General features: G+C 66.8%; 1 protein-coding gene across 2 annotated transcripts in view; it reads left to right on the top strand.

Annotated features, from left to right (window-relative positions):
• Positions 1 to 12,484, top strand: part of PFKL (phosphofructokinase, liver type) — a 28,646-nt gene extending 16,162 nt beyond the window's left edge. For both annotated transcript variants that reach the window (XM_045501192.1, XM_045501193.1), the window contains exons 8-22: positions 100 to 195; positions 1,073 to 1,165; positions 2,349 to 2,474; positions 2,879 to 2,943; positions 3,495 to 3,558; positions 4,729 to 4,875; positions 5,122 to 5,192; positions 5,630 to 5,717; positions 8,182 to 8,334; positions 9,800 to 9,964; positions 10,379 to 10,440; positions 10,578 to 10,689; positions 11,267 to 11,366; positions 11,455 to 11,560; positions 12,047 to 12,484. In XM_045501192.1, coding sequence (XP_045357148.1) covers positions 100 to 195; positions 1,073 to 1,165; positions 2,349 to 2,474; positions 2,879 to 2,943; positions 3,495 to 3,558; positions 4,729 to 4,875; positions 5,122 to 5,192; positions 5,630 to 5,717; positions 8,182 to 8,334; positions 9,800 to 9,964; positions 10,379 to 10,440; positions 10,578 to 10,689; positions 11,267 to 11,366; positions 11,455 to 11,560; positions 12,047 to 12,194 — 1,596 coding nt within the window. In that variant the 3' untranslated portion in view covers positions 12,195 to 12,484. The remainder of the gene's footprint in view (positions 1 to 99; positions 196 to 1,072; positions 1,166 to 2,348; positions 2,475 to 2,878; positions 2,944 to 3,494; positions 3,559 to 4,728; positions 4,876 to 5,121; positions 5,193 to 5,629; positions 5,718 to 8,181; positions 8,335 to 9,799; positions 9,965 to 10,378; positions 10,441 to 10,577; positions 10,690 to 11,266; positions 11,367 to 11,454; positions 11,561 to 12,046) is intronic.
• The last annotated feature ends 1,334 nt before the right edge of the window (positions 12,485 to 13,818 follow it).

Raw genomic sequence — 13,818 nt, 5'->3', positions numbered from 1 at the left:
GGCCCCTTGGTGTGGACCCCAGGGGAGGCTTGCAGACGGCAGGTGTCCGGGCAGATGTCTGCAGGCGGGCCGCTGAGCCCTGGGGCATCTCTGCCCTAGACTCGGAGCAGAGGGTCCCGACTGAACATCATCATCATCGCGGAGGGCGCCATTGACCGTAACGGGAAGCCCATCTCGTCCCGTTACGTGAAGGACGTGAGTTTGGGGGGGGGGGGGGGTCACATGGGGTGGGTGGGGCCTCGGTGGGATGGGCACCCCTTTATCTCCAGTGCCAAGTGCTCTTGCTGGGGCCCACCTCCAGCACCCCATAGACAGCAGGCTCCTGGAGGGAGCTTCTTCATTCCCGGTGATAGCCAGATGCGGGGTAGGTGTGCCAGGGGCCCCCGAGAAGGCCTGGCCCCGAGGCTGAGCTGTGGCCCCACACCTGTCGCCAGCCGCCTGCCCCTGGCTCCCAGTCTCCATTCAGAACACATTCCCTGCAGGGCCAGGCCCGTTCCCCATCCCAGAGGCCGAGTCCAGGCCCCCAGTGCCATCCCAACGATGGGGCCCTGCCCCTGCCGGTGACCCCTCGGGGGGACGGTGACCCCCACCCTGTGCAGGGCTCACAGCCGAATAACAGACTGCAGGGAGCCCTTCTTCCCTGTGACCTCCACCCACCTGCCACGGTCCACCCCCCGGGCCCCGGGCCCCCGTCCTGACAGGGCACAGCCCCTGGGAGCCTCTCCTCCCTTTCTTGGCTGCCACCCTGTCCGCGTGTCCCCGGTCAGGAGCCAGCCCACCTGCTGCGTCTGCACAGACTCAGGGCCTGGGGGAGCCTGACCCGGGGGGCTGAGGACCAGGATGCTGCCAGCAACAGGACCGGGGCTGTAGGGACACCAACACACGCCCCGTGGGCACGAATCCTGAGCCGGCTCACGGGGCCCTGTGGGGGCTGACACCCTGGTATCCCTGAGATCGGGAGGGGCGAGGACCAGGGTTAGGGGCCCGAGGGGTGGCAGGGCAGTGAGGGTGGGCGCTGAACCCAAGGACCACCCCCCCCCCCCCCCGGCCCCGACTCTCTCCCCATGAGCAGCTGGTGGTCCAGAGGCTGGGCTTCGACACCCGTGTGACTGTGCTGGGCCACGTGCAGAGAGGAGGGACCCCTTCGGCGTTTGACCGCATCCTGGTAGGTGGGGCGCTGCTCTGTCCTGGGCGTGCACGAGTGGGTGAGCGCGGCGGGCATTTCCTCGCTGCCGCTGGTCTCACAGATGAAATGGAGACAGGGCCCCTCCATTTCTGTGTGGGTGGGAAACGCAGGGCTGGGGACCTGTGTCCCCGCCCCTCACCTCAGCAACCTGGGCTCCCGGGCCTCCCCGTGATGGCTTTTGGCCCCCGGAAAAGGGGGCAGTGCGTGGAGGGCAGGACCCCGGCTCCGCCCTTCTAGGGTCTGAAGTCTGGTGGTTCTGAGTGTGGCCCACAGTGCCAGCACGACAGCTGTTATGACCTGGGGGAGGCCCTGGGGAGGCAGAGACCTGGCCTGTGGCCTGAGTGCCATCACTGATCAGCCCAGCTGATCACTGCTGGGTCCCACCTCGTCCTCTGCAAAGTGGGAATCCTGTGCCACCAGATGGAGACAGGGTCTGGGGCCCGGAAAGTCCCCACGGGTGGTAAAGTGTCCACACACGAGGGCTGGTTACCCTGCGCCTGGGGCCTGCACCTGCCTTCCCCAGGAGACCCCGTGTGCTGTCCCCCTAGTCCCACACAGAGAAGCAAGGACGCTGACCCCGGACAGGGGCCTTGCCCTCCTGGCTGGGCACTTTTTGCAGCCTGCACGAGGCTTCAGCACTTGGGAGAGCCTCCTGAGGGCCCCAGGACGGCGGGACAGAGCACTGTCCTCCTTGCAAACCGGGGGGGGGGGGGCAGAGATGTGAGGGGACGGGTCTAGGTGTCCCCTGCTTACGAGAAAAGAGTGGCCTGCCAGTTTCGTAGAAGCTGGTGGAAGACACAAGGCGCCCGGGTCAGAGACAGAGAGCAGGTCCTGAATGCCTTGGCCAGCCCAGCCCACCGGCCCTCCTTCTCACGCATGCTGAGGTGTGGGGCGGGGACACAGGAGCCGTGACCTGGAGCCCAAGCCAGCAGCCTTGTCTGGAAGCCCGTCCCGCCTCCCACCCGTCGCCGTCAGGCTGAGCGACTGTGGTGTCCTAGTGGGGCTGTCCGAGACCCCGGAGGGGCTGTTGTGAACGGTGGTCACATGAAGTCATTTCTGGGATCACCTGCTCCAGAAGCTTGGACCGGCCTGTGTGTGGGTGCACGTGGCTCGGGGGTGGGCCGCCCCTCCCTGAGCCCCGCCCGCCCCTCTCCCTGCTCAGAGCAGCAAGATGGGCATGGAGGCGGTGATGGCGCTTCTGGAGGCCACTCCCGACACGCAGGCCTGCGTGGTCAGCCTGTCGGGGAACCAGTCCGTGCGGCTGCCCCTCATGGAGTGTGTGCAGGTGGTGAGTGCCCAGCCCCGCCTCAGGCCGGCCGGGGTGGGGGTGCTCCCTGCAGAGATGCCTCCGGCGGGGGGGGGGGGCTTTGCCCCCCTGCTCTGCTCACCCGCCCCCTTCCCGGCTGGCTGGGACCACCCATCCCTCCAGGTCCTGTCAGGGCACAGGCCCCGTCCCCACCTCATGTCCCCACCCTGTCCCACTGCTCCCCTGTCACATGCCACCTCCTGTCGCATTTCGGGGTATCGGGGGCCTACAGCCCTCCGGGGAGGCGAGGGAGGCGTGAGCGTGTCCTCAAGGTGGGCCCCACAAGAGGTGTGGGGGCGGCCGGAGCTCACTGAGCTCCTGGAGTCGGGCGGCGGCCGTGAGCGTGCCCCGGGCCTCCTCCAGCCTGTACCTCTCTTTTGGTGAAGACAAAGGAGGTACAGAAGGCCATGGATGAGAAGAGGTTCGACGAGGCCATCCAGCTCCGTGGCAGGTGAGGGGCTCCCAGGGCCTGGCGCCGAGCGCAGTCTGTTCCACAGGCCCTCAGCAGACACCCACGTGGCTGTGCCCCTGGCCCTCAGGGCGCACGCCCTGGCAGAGACCCTTCCTTCCGAGTGTGTGTGGCCAAGCGTAGAAGTGGGGCAGCAGGACGGAGGTTCAGGGTCCCTGTGACAGGGGAAGCGGGCGGGCCGCGAGGTGGACGGGAGCTGCCACGCAGGGTGGAGGGGAGAGGGGCGGCTGGGGCGGGAACCCGGAGGGGCGTCCACAGAAGGAAACGGTGGGGGTCACCCTGCAGCGGCCGGGAGGGCTGGACCCGCAGCACCCCCTCCCCACCCCCCTGCACAGGCCGGATGCGGGGCTGTCGCTTTGCTAAGAGGGGCGTGGGGGCCGTGCTCTTCAGGGCTTTTCGTAGCCACCAGAGTGGGGTGGTGAGCCACGCCGGCGTCCAGCTTCTTCGTGGCCGCGTGGTGGGGCCACGGGCTGTGCTGAGCTGTGTGGCTGTGGGCTGTGGGCTGCATGAGGCATGACCGGCTTCCCTTCCAGGAGCTTTGAGAACAACTGGAACATTTACAAGCTGCTCGCACACCAGAAGGTCTCCACAGAGAAGGTGAGGGGGGGTGAGCCGCAGGGCCCTCGTCACTGTCACCTCTGGAGCCTGCCCCTGGGTCCGCCCCGGGAGCAGGAAGCTCTGAGCTGGCCCTGTGGACCCTCCCTCCTGTCTGGGTCAGAGCCATGAGCTGAGAGGCTTGGCCTCTGCCTGACCAGCGGGTCCCAGACAGCCGGCGTCTGGGCCTGGAGGTGACCTTGGCCGGTCACGTATCAAACAGCTGGAGGCAATTAAGTCAGGCCTATAGGCTTAGGTCAGGACAGAGGGGAGCTAGTGCTTATGAAATATTATAAAACAGCCCAAAACCTCATGAAATGGGCTTTCTTCAAAATAAGAATGATAACGGGACTTGTTTCTGAAACCCGGGGACGAGGAAAGGGTCCCGCTGGGACCGTCCCAGCCAGCGGGGCCCTGGCCCCCATCTGTCCCAGGGGCTGGTCAGGGACAGGCCGTACCCCCAGTACAGCAGAGCTGTCTCCATGTCCCCTCCTGGAACCGCTGGCGTGACCACATCTGGGGCCACAGGGCTGTGTGATCAGGACCCACCAGAGCCACATGTGACCACGGAGTGCTGGCCACGAGGCTGCCTGTAGCAAGGTGGGCTGTATGTGCCACACGCACCGGGTTCTGGGGACACGGTCTGGAAAACCGTGGAATAGTCCGTTGGTAATTTCTTAGGCTGATTCTAGGTCGGGGTGATGTTTTGGTTACCTCCCGCAACTCCGGTGCTAAAATAGCATCACCCGCTTCTTTGCACTTGATGAATGTGGCCCCCTCCGCTATGCATCCGTGCCGCTCGCCAAGATCTTGGGGCGCTGGCTGCGCTGAGCCCAGGGTGTGGGGTGATTGCTGGAGGCTTCGGGACAGGCGCTGGCTCTGGCCCAAACCCGCGCGCTGCCCCCCACGAGCTGCATTTGGCCGAGAGCGACCAGAGGACTTGAGCTGATGAGCCGGGCGGGCCTGCGCTGTGGCTCATTTGGGTCACTGCCAGGAACTTGTGGGACAGATGTGTGCCCTTCCCAGCGGAGTCCACTCGCTGGACGGTGTGCAGGCAGGCAGGGGAGCCTGGCCCCTTGTCCGGGGGCCACCCTCTCGCTGACTTGTGTCTGGGCCGGCTGGCTCCCCCCCAGCCCCGTGCTCACGCTGCCGTCTCCTTCCTCTTGTCTGAAGACCAACTTCTCCCTGGCCATCCTGAACGTGGGCGCCCCGGCGGCCGGCATGAATGCGGCTGTGCGCTCGGCGGTGCGGTCTGGCATCTCCCAGGGCCACACGGTGTATGTCGTGCACGATGGCTTTGAAGGCCTGGCCAAGGGTCAGGTAGGTGCGGCTGTGACGGCAACCAATGGTTCCGCGCGTGTGCTGGTGTGTTTATAACCCACCCCCAGCTTGTAACAAGGACCGGGGTGGGGGGCTCACAGTAGAAGTCTCAGGCAATGCCCCGGGGCAGGTCCCTGAAGAAAGCGGATGAGAGGCCCTCGGGAGAGGGGCCTGGGGCTCTGCTCTGACCTGCAGTGATGGTCAGCGCCTGGCCCGGCCCCCTACAGCTGCACCTCCCCACCGCAGGTACAGGAAGTGAGTTGGCACGATGTGGCCGGCTGGCTGGGCCGTGGCGGCTCCATGCTGGGGACCAAGAGGTGAGCTGCTGGCTGACGGGCCCGGCTCCCTGGCCACCGTGGGCAGCGGGGGGCGGGGGATCCAGAGGCAGGTTCAGGAGGAGTGGACGTTGCGGGGGAAAACCAGCCCCGTGGCCTGGACTAGGTCCTCACTTCTGGCTGGCGGCCGGCCCGCGGTGGGCTGCACCCCCTCCTGAGACCACCTGTGCACAGGAGAGTGGCCCAGGTGGCCCCCCGCCCGCAGAAAGCATCTTGTCAGGCAGCTGGCGGGCAGCTCCCCCTCCCCTGTCCCACCGTGGGCCCCACTGACGCCCGGGCGCTGAACGAGAATCACAGCAGCACATCTAGGGCTGGCTCCCCCCACCGCCACCCGCGCGTCTCAATCAGGTGCGGTGTGGGAGCGTGTCCTTCTGTCCAGGCGCTCTGGGCCACGTTTATCTGACTTCTGTCCACTGCAGGACGCTGCCCAAGAGCTACATGCAGAAGGTAGTGGAAAACATCCGTACCTACAACATCCAGGCCCTGCTGGTCATCGGCGGCTTTGAGGTGCGGGCCACTGCAGGGAACGAGGTTGGGGCAAGGACCCTGGAGAATGTCTTCTCTGCCTGGGGCCGCTGGGGTGGCCCTTCTGGAAACCCCATGCTCCTGGCTGGGGAGTCACACGAGTCAGCCGACTGATGGGGCCATGGGGCTCGGTGCGGTGTTCGGCTCTGGGAAGGTTTTTACCTTCTCCTATAGGCTGCACGGAGTTTAAATCGGTGCTGGCTCCCGGGTGCTGGAGAGGGGGAGGGGGAGGGGAGAAGCAGGGTGGGTGGGGGGCAGCTCTGACCTTCTGAGCAGCAGCTCCTGGTGGGGGTGGGCAGCCCCAGGGCAGGAAACCCTGTGGCCTCCTGGTCCATCCCCACTCTGCTCTGGCCTGGCCCCCGCCTGTGAGGTGGGGTCCCAGGGAGGTGGGGCCCCAGGGAGGTGGGGTCCCAGGGAGGTGGGGCCCCAGGGAGGTGGGGTCCCTGGGAGGTGGGGCCCCTGGGAGGTGGGGTCCCAGGGAGGTGGGGTCCCAGGGAGGCGGGGTCCCTGGGAGGTGGGGCCACTGGGAGGTTGTGTCCCAGGGAGGTGGAGTCCCAGGGAGGTGGGGCCACTGGGAGGTAGGGTCCCTGGGAGGTGGGCCAACTGGGAGGTGGGGTCCAGGGAGGTGGGGTCCCTGGGAGGTGGGGCCACTGGGAGGTGGGATCCTTAGGAGGTGGGGTCCCAGGGAGGTGGGGTCCCAGGGAGGTGGGGCCCCTGGGAGGTGGGGCCCCTGGGAGGTGGGGTCCAGGGAGGCGGGGTCCCTGGGAGGTGGGGCCACTGGGAGGTTGTGTCCCAGGGAGGTGGAGTCCCAGGGAGGTGGGGCCACTGGGAGGTAGGGTCCCTGGGAGGTGGGCCAACTGGGAGGTGGGGTCCAGGGAGGTGGGGTCCCTGGGAGGTGGGGCCACTGGGAGGTGGGATCCTTAGGAGGTGGGGTCCCTGGGAGGTGGGGCCCTTGGGAGGCGTGGTCCTTGGGAGGAGGGGCCACTGGGAGGCTGGGTCCCTGGGAGGTGGGGCCCCTGGGAGGTGAGATCCTTAGGAGGTGGGGTCCCTGGGAGGTGAGGTCCCAGGGAGGTGGGGCCCCTGGGAGGTGGGGTCCCAGGGAGGTGGGGCCCCTGGGAGGTGGGGTTCAGGGAGGTGGGGTCCCTGGGAGGTGGGGCCATTGGGAGGTAGGGTCCCTGGGAGGTGTGGTCCAGGGAGGTGGGGTCCCTGGGAGGTGGGGTCCCTGGGAGGTGGGGCCACTGGGAGGTGGGATCCTTAGGAGGTGGGGTCCCTGGGAGGCGGGGCCACAGAGGGGCGGGGTCCCAGGGAGGCGGGGCCATGGGTGGTGGGACCCCCTGGGAGGTGGGGCCCTTGGGAGGTGCGGGTCCTTGGGAGGAGGGGCCACTGGGAGGCTGGGTCCCTGGGAGGTGGGGCCCCTGGGAGGTGGGGTCCCAGGGAGGTGGGGTCCTTAGGAGGTGGGGCCACTGAGAGGTGGGGCCACTGGGAGGTGAGTTCCTTGGGAAGTGAGGTCCTGGTGAGGTGGGGTTCCCTGGGAGGTGCGGTCCCTGGGAGGTGAGGCCACTGGGAGGCGGGGCCACTGTGAGGTGGGGTTCCAGGGAGGTGGAGTCCCTGTGAGGTGGGGCCACTGGGAGGTGTTGTCCCTGGGGGCGGGGTCCCAGGGAGGCGTGGTCTCTGGAAGGCGGGGCCATGGAGGTGGTACCACTGGGAGGCGGGGCCATGGGAGGTGGGGCCACTGGGAGGCGGGGTCCCTGGGAGGAGGGGCCAGTGGGAGGCGTGGTCCCTGGGAGGTGGGGTCCCTGGGAGGCGGGGGCTACTGGGAGGCGGGGGACCTTGGGAGGTGGGGCCACTGGGAGGCGGGGTCCCTGGGAGGCGGGGCCATGCTAGGTGGGACCCCTGGGAGGTGGGGTCCCTGGGAGGCGGGGCCATGGGAGGTGGGACCACTGGGAGGCGGGGTCCATGGGAGGTGGGACCACTGGGAGGCTAGGTCCCTGGGAGGTGGGGCCCCTGGGAGGCGGGGTCCCTGGGAGGTGGGGCCCCTGGGAGGTGGGATTCCTAGGTGGTGGGGTCCTTGTGGCAGCTCGCAGATACTGTGCTGTGCATGGTAGGCCATCGTTGGTGTGACATGGTGCTTGGCCAGCCCCAGTGACAAATGCCCATTCTTGCCCTTTCCCTGAGGTGCCCCAGGCCCCCTGCAGCCCACCCGGTGTCGACAGTGGTCCCAGCAGGGTGGGCGAGTCTCCTTCCTGTCCTCCTTGGGGCCCCGTGTCCCTGGCTGACGGGCTGCGGAGCCCCTGGGTGGGGTCCGCCGGGTCGTGGCCCCGGGGTGGTTGCAGGGGTCCCGGCACCCAGCCCCAGGCACATAGCGCGTCAGCTGGGGAGCAGGGCCGAAGCACCCCCGGGCCGGGAGCCCGCCTTCGCCGCCCAGCGCAGCCTTATGCGCCCGCAGGCCTACGAGGGGGTGCTGCAGCTGGTGGAGGCGCGTGGGCGCTACGAGGAGCTCTGCATTGTCATGTGCGTCATCCCGGCCACCATCAGCAACAACGTACCGGGCACCGACTTCAGCCTGGGATCGGACACCGCCGTCAACGCCGCCATGGAGGTAGGTGGGGTGCCAGGCTGGACGCGGGCGGGCGTGGGGTGGCCCCAGGAGAAAGTGGCGAGTGGCACGGTGGCGAGCTCCCAGGTGGGCTGTCCCTCGAGGTCTCATGGGTGGCAGGCAGGACTTGGCCCCGGGGTCACTGCGGTGTGGGGACGGTGGCTGTCAGGGCCAGAGCTGACTCAGCTGAGCTAATGCACGTGTGGACGTCGGGCCACGGTTCTGTCCAGTGAGCAGCCACACGTGGACGGGGGTGGGGGGGGCGGGAGCCCAGCCCAGTGGCTGGGACGTGGGAGGGTGGGCGCTCGGGAGAATGTGCCGTCACTAGAGCAGGGCTGGCCCCATTTGGTGTTCCATGGGGGCCTCCTCACGGCTCTCTCCACCTCTAGACCTCTCCCACACCATCCGTGGCCCCACAGGAGCCCCGCTTTCCCCCAGGGTCCAGCACTTCTGTGTTCGGGGGGCCCCGGGGACTGAACCCAAGCAGCTTCTGCGTCACGCTAGAGAAAGGAGAAAGGAGAAAATCAGAATAAAGCAAACAAAAGACTACAGACCTCCCCCGCCCCCATCCTGATCTGCTGACCCGGACCTGTGGTCTTGCAGGGGTTTTCTTCAAATTCACCCCCACCCCTGCCATCCTGGCAGCTATGTAGGGGCCACCCATGGCTCCTCTGAAACTTCTGTGCCTCTGCCCCTCACCAGCACCAAACATCGTCCTGTTTTTTATGCCTCTACGACAGGAAGAATTGTATTGTTTTCCTCTGTACCTTGATTTTTGATGAAGTTGAACTTTTGTTTCTATATTTATTGCCCATTTATGGGTTTTATGGAAAATTACCTTTTTCTGTATTTTGTCCATTTTCCTCCTGGTGAGTTTTCTTTTGTATTTGTCAGTGCTCTTTATATATGTAGGACACCGATCCTTTGGCAAACATTGGAGCTGTTTCCTCCACTTTGCTGGTTGTCTCTTACTTGGGGTTTAGCCTCATGGTTCAGATCCCACTAACCCACTGGTCTTGTTGGTCCCTTCTCAATTCCTTGTTTAATGTTATCATTTTTTCTCAAACTCTGAACATTTGGGTTAGAATCATCCTGTGTCGCATCATCACTGGCATCTGTAGGATGTGTACCTTCACGTGTCGCCTCGTCCCTTGTTACAATGACCCTCCAGTGGCTGGAGCGTCGCTCTGTGTACAGATGAGAGGATTGAGGCCCAGTGTTTCCCTGGCCCCACGTCAGAGCCTCCCGGCCCCATCCCTGGCCTCCACACGCTAGGTGCTGGAGACACCCCCGTTGTCCCCCCGGGCGAACAGTTGCCCCGGTTGAGGACCTGATTCTGAGGGCCCTGTGGAGAGCATGCGGTGTGGGCTGTGACACCCTGGGCAACTCTGGGGGGAGACCCGGGTCCCTGAGGGGCAGTGGCTCCCTGTGGCCCACGGGGAAGTCCCTGACCACCTCTGGCCCCCAGAGCTGTGACCGCATCAAGCAGTCGGCCTCGGGGACCAAGCGCCGCGTGTTCATCGTGGAGACCATGGGGGGCTACTGCGGCTACCTGGCCACCGTGACGGGCATCGCCGTGGGGGCCGACGCCGCCTACGTCTTCGAGGACCCTTTCAACATCCAAGACTTAAAAGTGAGCCGAGGCCCCGAGCCCTTCTCCTGCCACAGATGTCCCAGCGGGGCTGAGCGGGGATCCTCTCCTGAGACACACACGAGCCAGGCTGGGGGCTCCCTGCCGGCGAGGGGACCCCATTCATGACCCCCAGCGCCTCCTCCCCGACCCCGTGCAGACCTCCACCCAGCGTCCGTGTCGTCGCTGCCGTGGCCTCCTGGCCCCAGCCACCCACCTGGCCTCACGGCCCAGCCCCATCACCCAGGGCCCCGCCAACGTCAGCCGACCTGCGTGCGTCCCCATGACCCCTGGGTCACACTGGCCCTGCGGTTAGCCTGGACTATTCCTTCCCAGACAGCCTTGAGGCTGTGGGTGGGTGCTGTGCCGCTGCCGTCCTCGCTCTGGGCTCACCCTGTGTACCCCCCACGCCCACAGGCCAACGTGGAGCACATGACTGAGAAGATGAAGACACACATCCAGAGGGGCCTGGTGCTTCGGTGAGGCTGCTGGACCCGGAGGGTGGCTCGGGGCTGCTGAGGGGCGCCGGACCCTCCCCCAGCACTGGTCTGTGGCCGGGCCCGGCGGGGGCTCAGCATCTGGACGAGACCCGAGCCGGCCCCGGCCCTCTTTCCAGAAACGAGAAGTGCCATGAACACTACACCACAGAGTTTCTGTATAACCTGTACTCCTCCGAGGGGAAGGGCGTCTTTGACTGCAGGACCAACGTCCTGGGCCACCTGCAGCAGGTAGGGGCCCAGGGGCCTGGCTCTGGCCTCTGCCTCCATCTGACCTGAGCTGAGCGGCCCCAGGAGGATATGGCAGGATGGGGACCCTTCCCTGTGCACGACCTCGTGGGGCACCCAACCCTTCCCCCTCATGCCCGCGCTTACCTGCTCGTCACCCCTCCGTGCGGGTGAGGGGTGGGGGGTGAGGCTCCTGTCCCCCTGAGTCCTCACCACCAGGACAGGGCAGGGCTGGGACCCCTGTGGCCACCTCCGCCCTGCCTGGTCCCCTCCTTCGTGGCCTCCTGGTGGCCCTGCAGGAAGCCTGCGCTGTGCGGGGCCCACAGAGGCCGCCCGACAGGACGGGCAGTCAGCCCACCGCCCGGCCTCTGGAGCTGGCTCTTAGGCTGGGCTGGGGTAGACAAAGGGGCTGGGGCGCCGCAGACAGAGATGCAGGGAGCTTGGACGGGATGGGGTGTCAGGAGCCCGGAGGGCTCTCCTGCGGTCACGGGGGGGGGCCGTTCTGCTGGGCTCCTGCCAGAGCCCCCCCCCCCCCCCGTCTCTGGCGCGATGGAGGCGCCCTCACCCACTGCGTTTCCAGGGCGGAGCTCCGACCCCCTTTGACCGGAACTACGGTACGAAGCTTGGGGTGAAGGCCATGCTCTGGATGTCGGAGAAGCTGCGGGCCGTCTACCGTAATGGTGTGTATGTGGCAGGAAGGGGTGGTGTCTCCGGGCCTGACCTCGCCCTCTGCCCGGACCCAGGGTTCAGGGCGGCCTGTGTCCACAGGGCGGGTGTTCGCCAATGCCCCCGACTCAGCCTGCGTGATCGGCCTGCAGAAGAAGGCGGTGGCCTTCAGCCCCGTCACCGAGCTCAAGAAGGACACCGACTTTGAGTGAGTGCCTCCGAAGAGAGGGGTGGCCTGCCCAGCCACGCTCGGGCCCTGACCCCACAGGGCTGCCCCGTCTGCCTGCCCAGGGCCAGGGCGGTGATGACACCCAGGCCGGGGCTCCTCCCTTAGGGTGGGGTCAGCGGGCTGGTCCGGCTGCGGACACCCCCCTCGCTCCCCCAGCCAGCCTGTGCTGAGCCTCCAGAGACGGACACCCCAGATACCGCTGCCTGGCTCCACTCCAGGCGGTGTCCCGGTGCTCAGAGGACGGGGTGCCCGGGTTCTCAGAAGATGGGGCGTCTGGTGCTCAGAGGAGGGGGTGTCGGGGTACCCAGAGGAGGGGGTGTCCGGTGCTCAGAGGAGGGCGTGTCGGGGGGCTCAGAGGACAGGGTGTTGGGGGTGCTCAGAGGAGGGGGTATCTGGTGCTCTGGGGAGGGGGTCTCCGGTGCTCCGAGGACGGTGTCCCCAGCGCTGACCGCACCCTTCCACCAGGCACCGCATGCCGCGGGAGCAGTGGTGGCTGAACCTGCGGCTCATGCTGAAGATGCTGGCGCATTACCGCATCAGCATGGCCGACTACGTGTCCGGGGAGCTGGAGCACGTCACCCGCCGCACCCTCAGCATCGACAAGGGCTTCTGAAGCTGCGCCCCAGCTGCCTCTCCCCGCCCCCTCTCTCCCTCCCTGGAGTCTGCGGGCGGGCGGTGGGCGGGCAGGGGCTAGAGCCCTCTGGGTCTGGCCCCACGGCTTCCCCCTCTCTTCCGCTGCCCGCTGGGGAGAGTGCTGCCCCGGGGGGGGGGGGGGCCTCCGTGCGGGGACACCACTGTCCTGCTGTGGGCCCTGCTGTGACCCTGCTTCTGTGTGCACTGGCCACCCTGGAGGAGAGCTTGTCACCTTTTCTGGAAATAAAGTCACCTAACTGTGGAGGGTGACCAGTCTGTGGGGAGCAGGCCCTCTGTGATCTGGGGCGGCGGGGGGGGGGGGGTGGCAGTGGGCAGCTGGTGGTGCCCCCCGACCTGCACACACAGGGAGGACCTGGCCTCCCCCAGGCTTGGGAGCATTTCTGAGCCTGGCTCTGAGCCCTGGGTCTGACCTGGAACGGTCCCCAGGCTGCCCGGGCTGGGGTCTCGGCAACAGAGCCAGATACCCAGGGGCAAGCAGCTGATCTGAGCGAGGGAGTATCCGTGGAGACACTGGTGGAAGTGGACAAGGGAGGCAGAAACGTCACCCGCTGATCCATCCAGCACAGGTTCTGGGGGTGGCACAGAGGCCTCCTCTGCAGCATGACGCGGCACCGGGGTCTCGGGAGGAGAGGCTGAACCTCAGTGACACCACCTGCACTTCTGGGCACCCCCCCACCCCCGCCCTGTTCCTCCTGAGGTCACCGCACAGCGCACTTCTGGTCCCACTGTGGTTGTCTGGGCGCCTGCCCTCGGCACCTGCCGAGGCTCAAGAGGAGGGCCTGGGACCCACGGGGTTTTGTGGGGAGCCCCTAGCCTTTGGGGCTCACAGGCCACATCCAGGGCTAGGGCCCCTGCTGGGGCCCGCTGTCCCTCTGGCTGCCTGCACCTCCCGACCTCGGCAGGGTGGGCAGGGTGCGTGTGGTCGCTCCCCGGGGAGCGGCAGGCGTGGTTGGGGCCCCTGCCGGGGGACCACGCCCTCCTCACCGTGCGGGCCCCAGAGCCTGAGGGCTCCCAGGTGCCCATTGCTGGAGCTGGGGTCCCTCTGGTCTGCTCTGCCTGCTACGAGATTGGGTGGTCCTGGGGCAGGCCAAGGAACGGGTCCCAAGTGTTTAAACCCCTGTCTCGAGAGACCAGGGACAAATTCCTGGGTCCTGGAAGCCTGAGTGTGCCTGCGTGTGAACGCCTATGTGTGTGCGTGTGCACGTGCGTGGATGTCTGTGCGTGTGAGTGCACGCGGGTGTACTTAGGCGTGGGGTGGGGACTCCTGGGGGAGACCCTGGCCGGGGCAGACACCCTCCAGGGTACAGCCGCGAGTCCGGTCTGTCCCATGGCCACACCCAGCCCAGACGCCACACTGGCCCGGGCTCTGCTCCCTGCTGACTTCTCCCTTGCCAGCCGCACCCCCCACCCCCCACCTCCCGGCCTTCAAGTGCCAGTGAGGCCTCCCAGTGCACCCAGTGCCCGGCTGGGGGGAGGGAGCCAGAGAGGCTTGGGGGCCCAACTTTCCAGGATGTTTTTGCTACTTTTTCTTGAACGTGCCGTGTCTGGAGACACGTTCTTCTGGGGGTTGCCGCGCAGGCCGT

The sequence above is a fragment of the Leopardus geoffroyi genome, chromosome C2 (genome assembly GCF_018350155.1).
Source record: "Leopardus geoffroyi isolate Oge1 chromosome C2, O.geoffroyi_Oge1_pat1.0, whole genome shotgun sequence".
NCBI classification, from domain to species: Eukaryota; Metazoa; Chordata; class Mammalia; order Carnivora; family Felidae; genus Leopardus; species Leopardus geoffroyi.
Note: the sequence above shows the minus strand (reverse complement) of the source record. Positions and strands in the feature narration are given on the sequence as shown.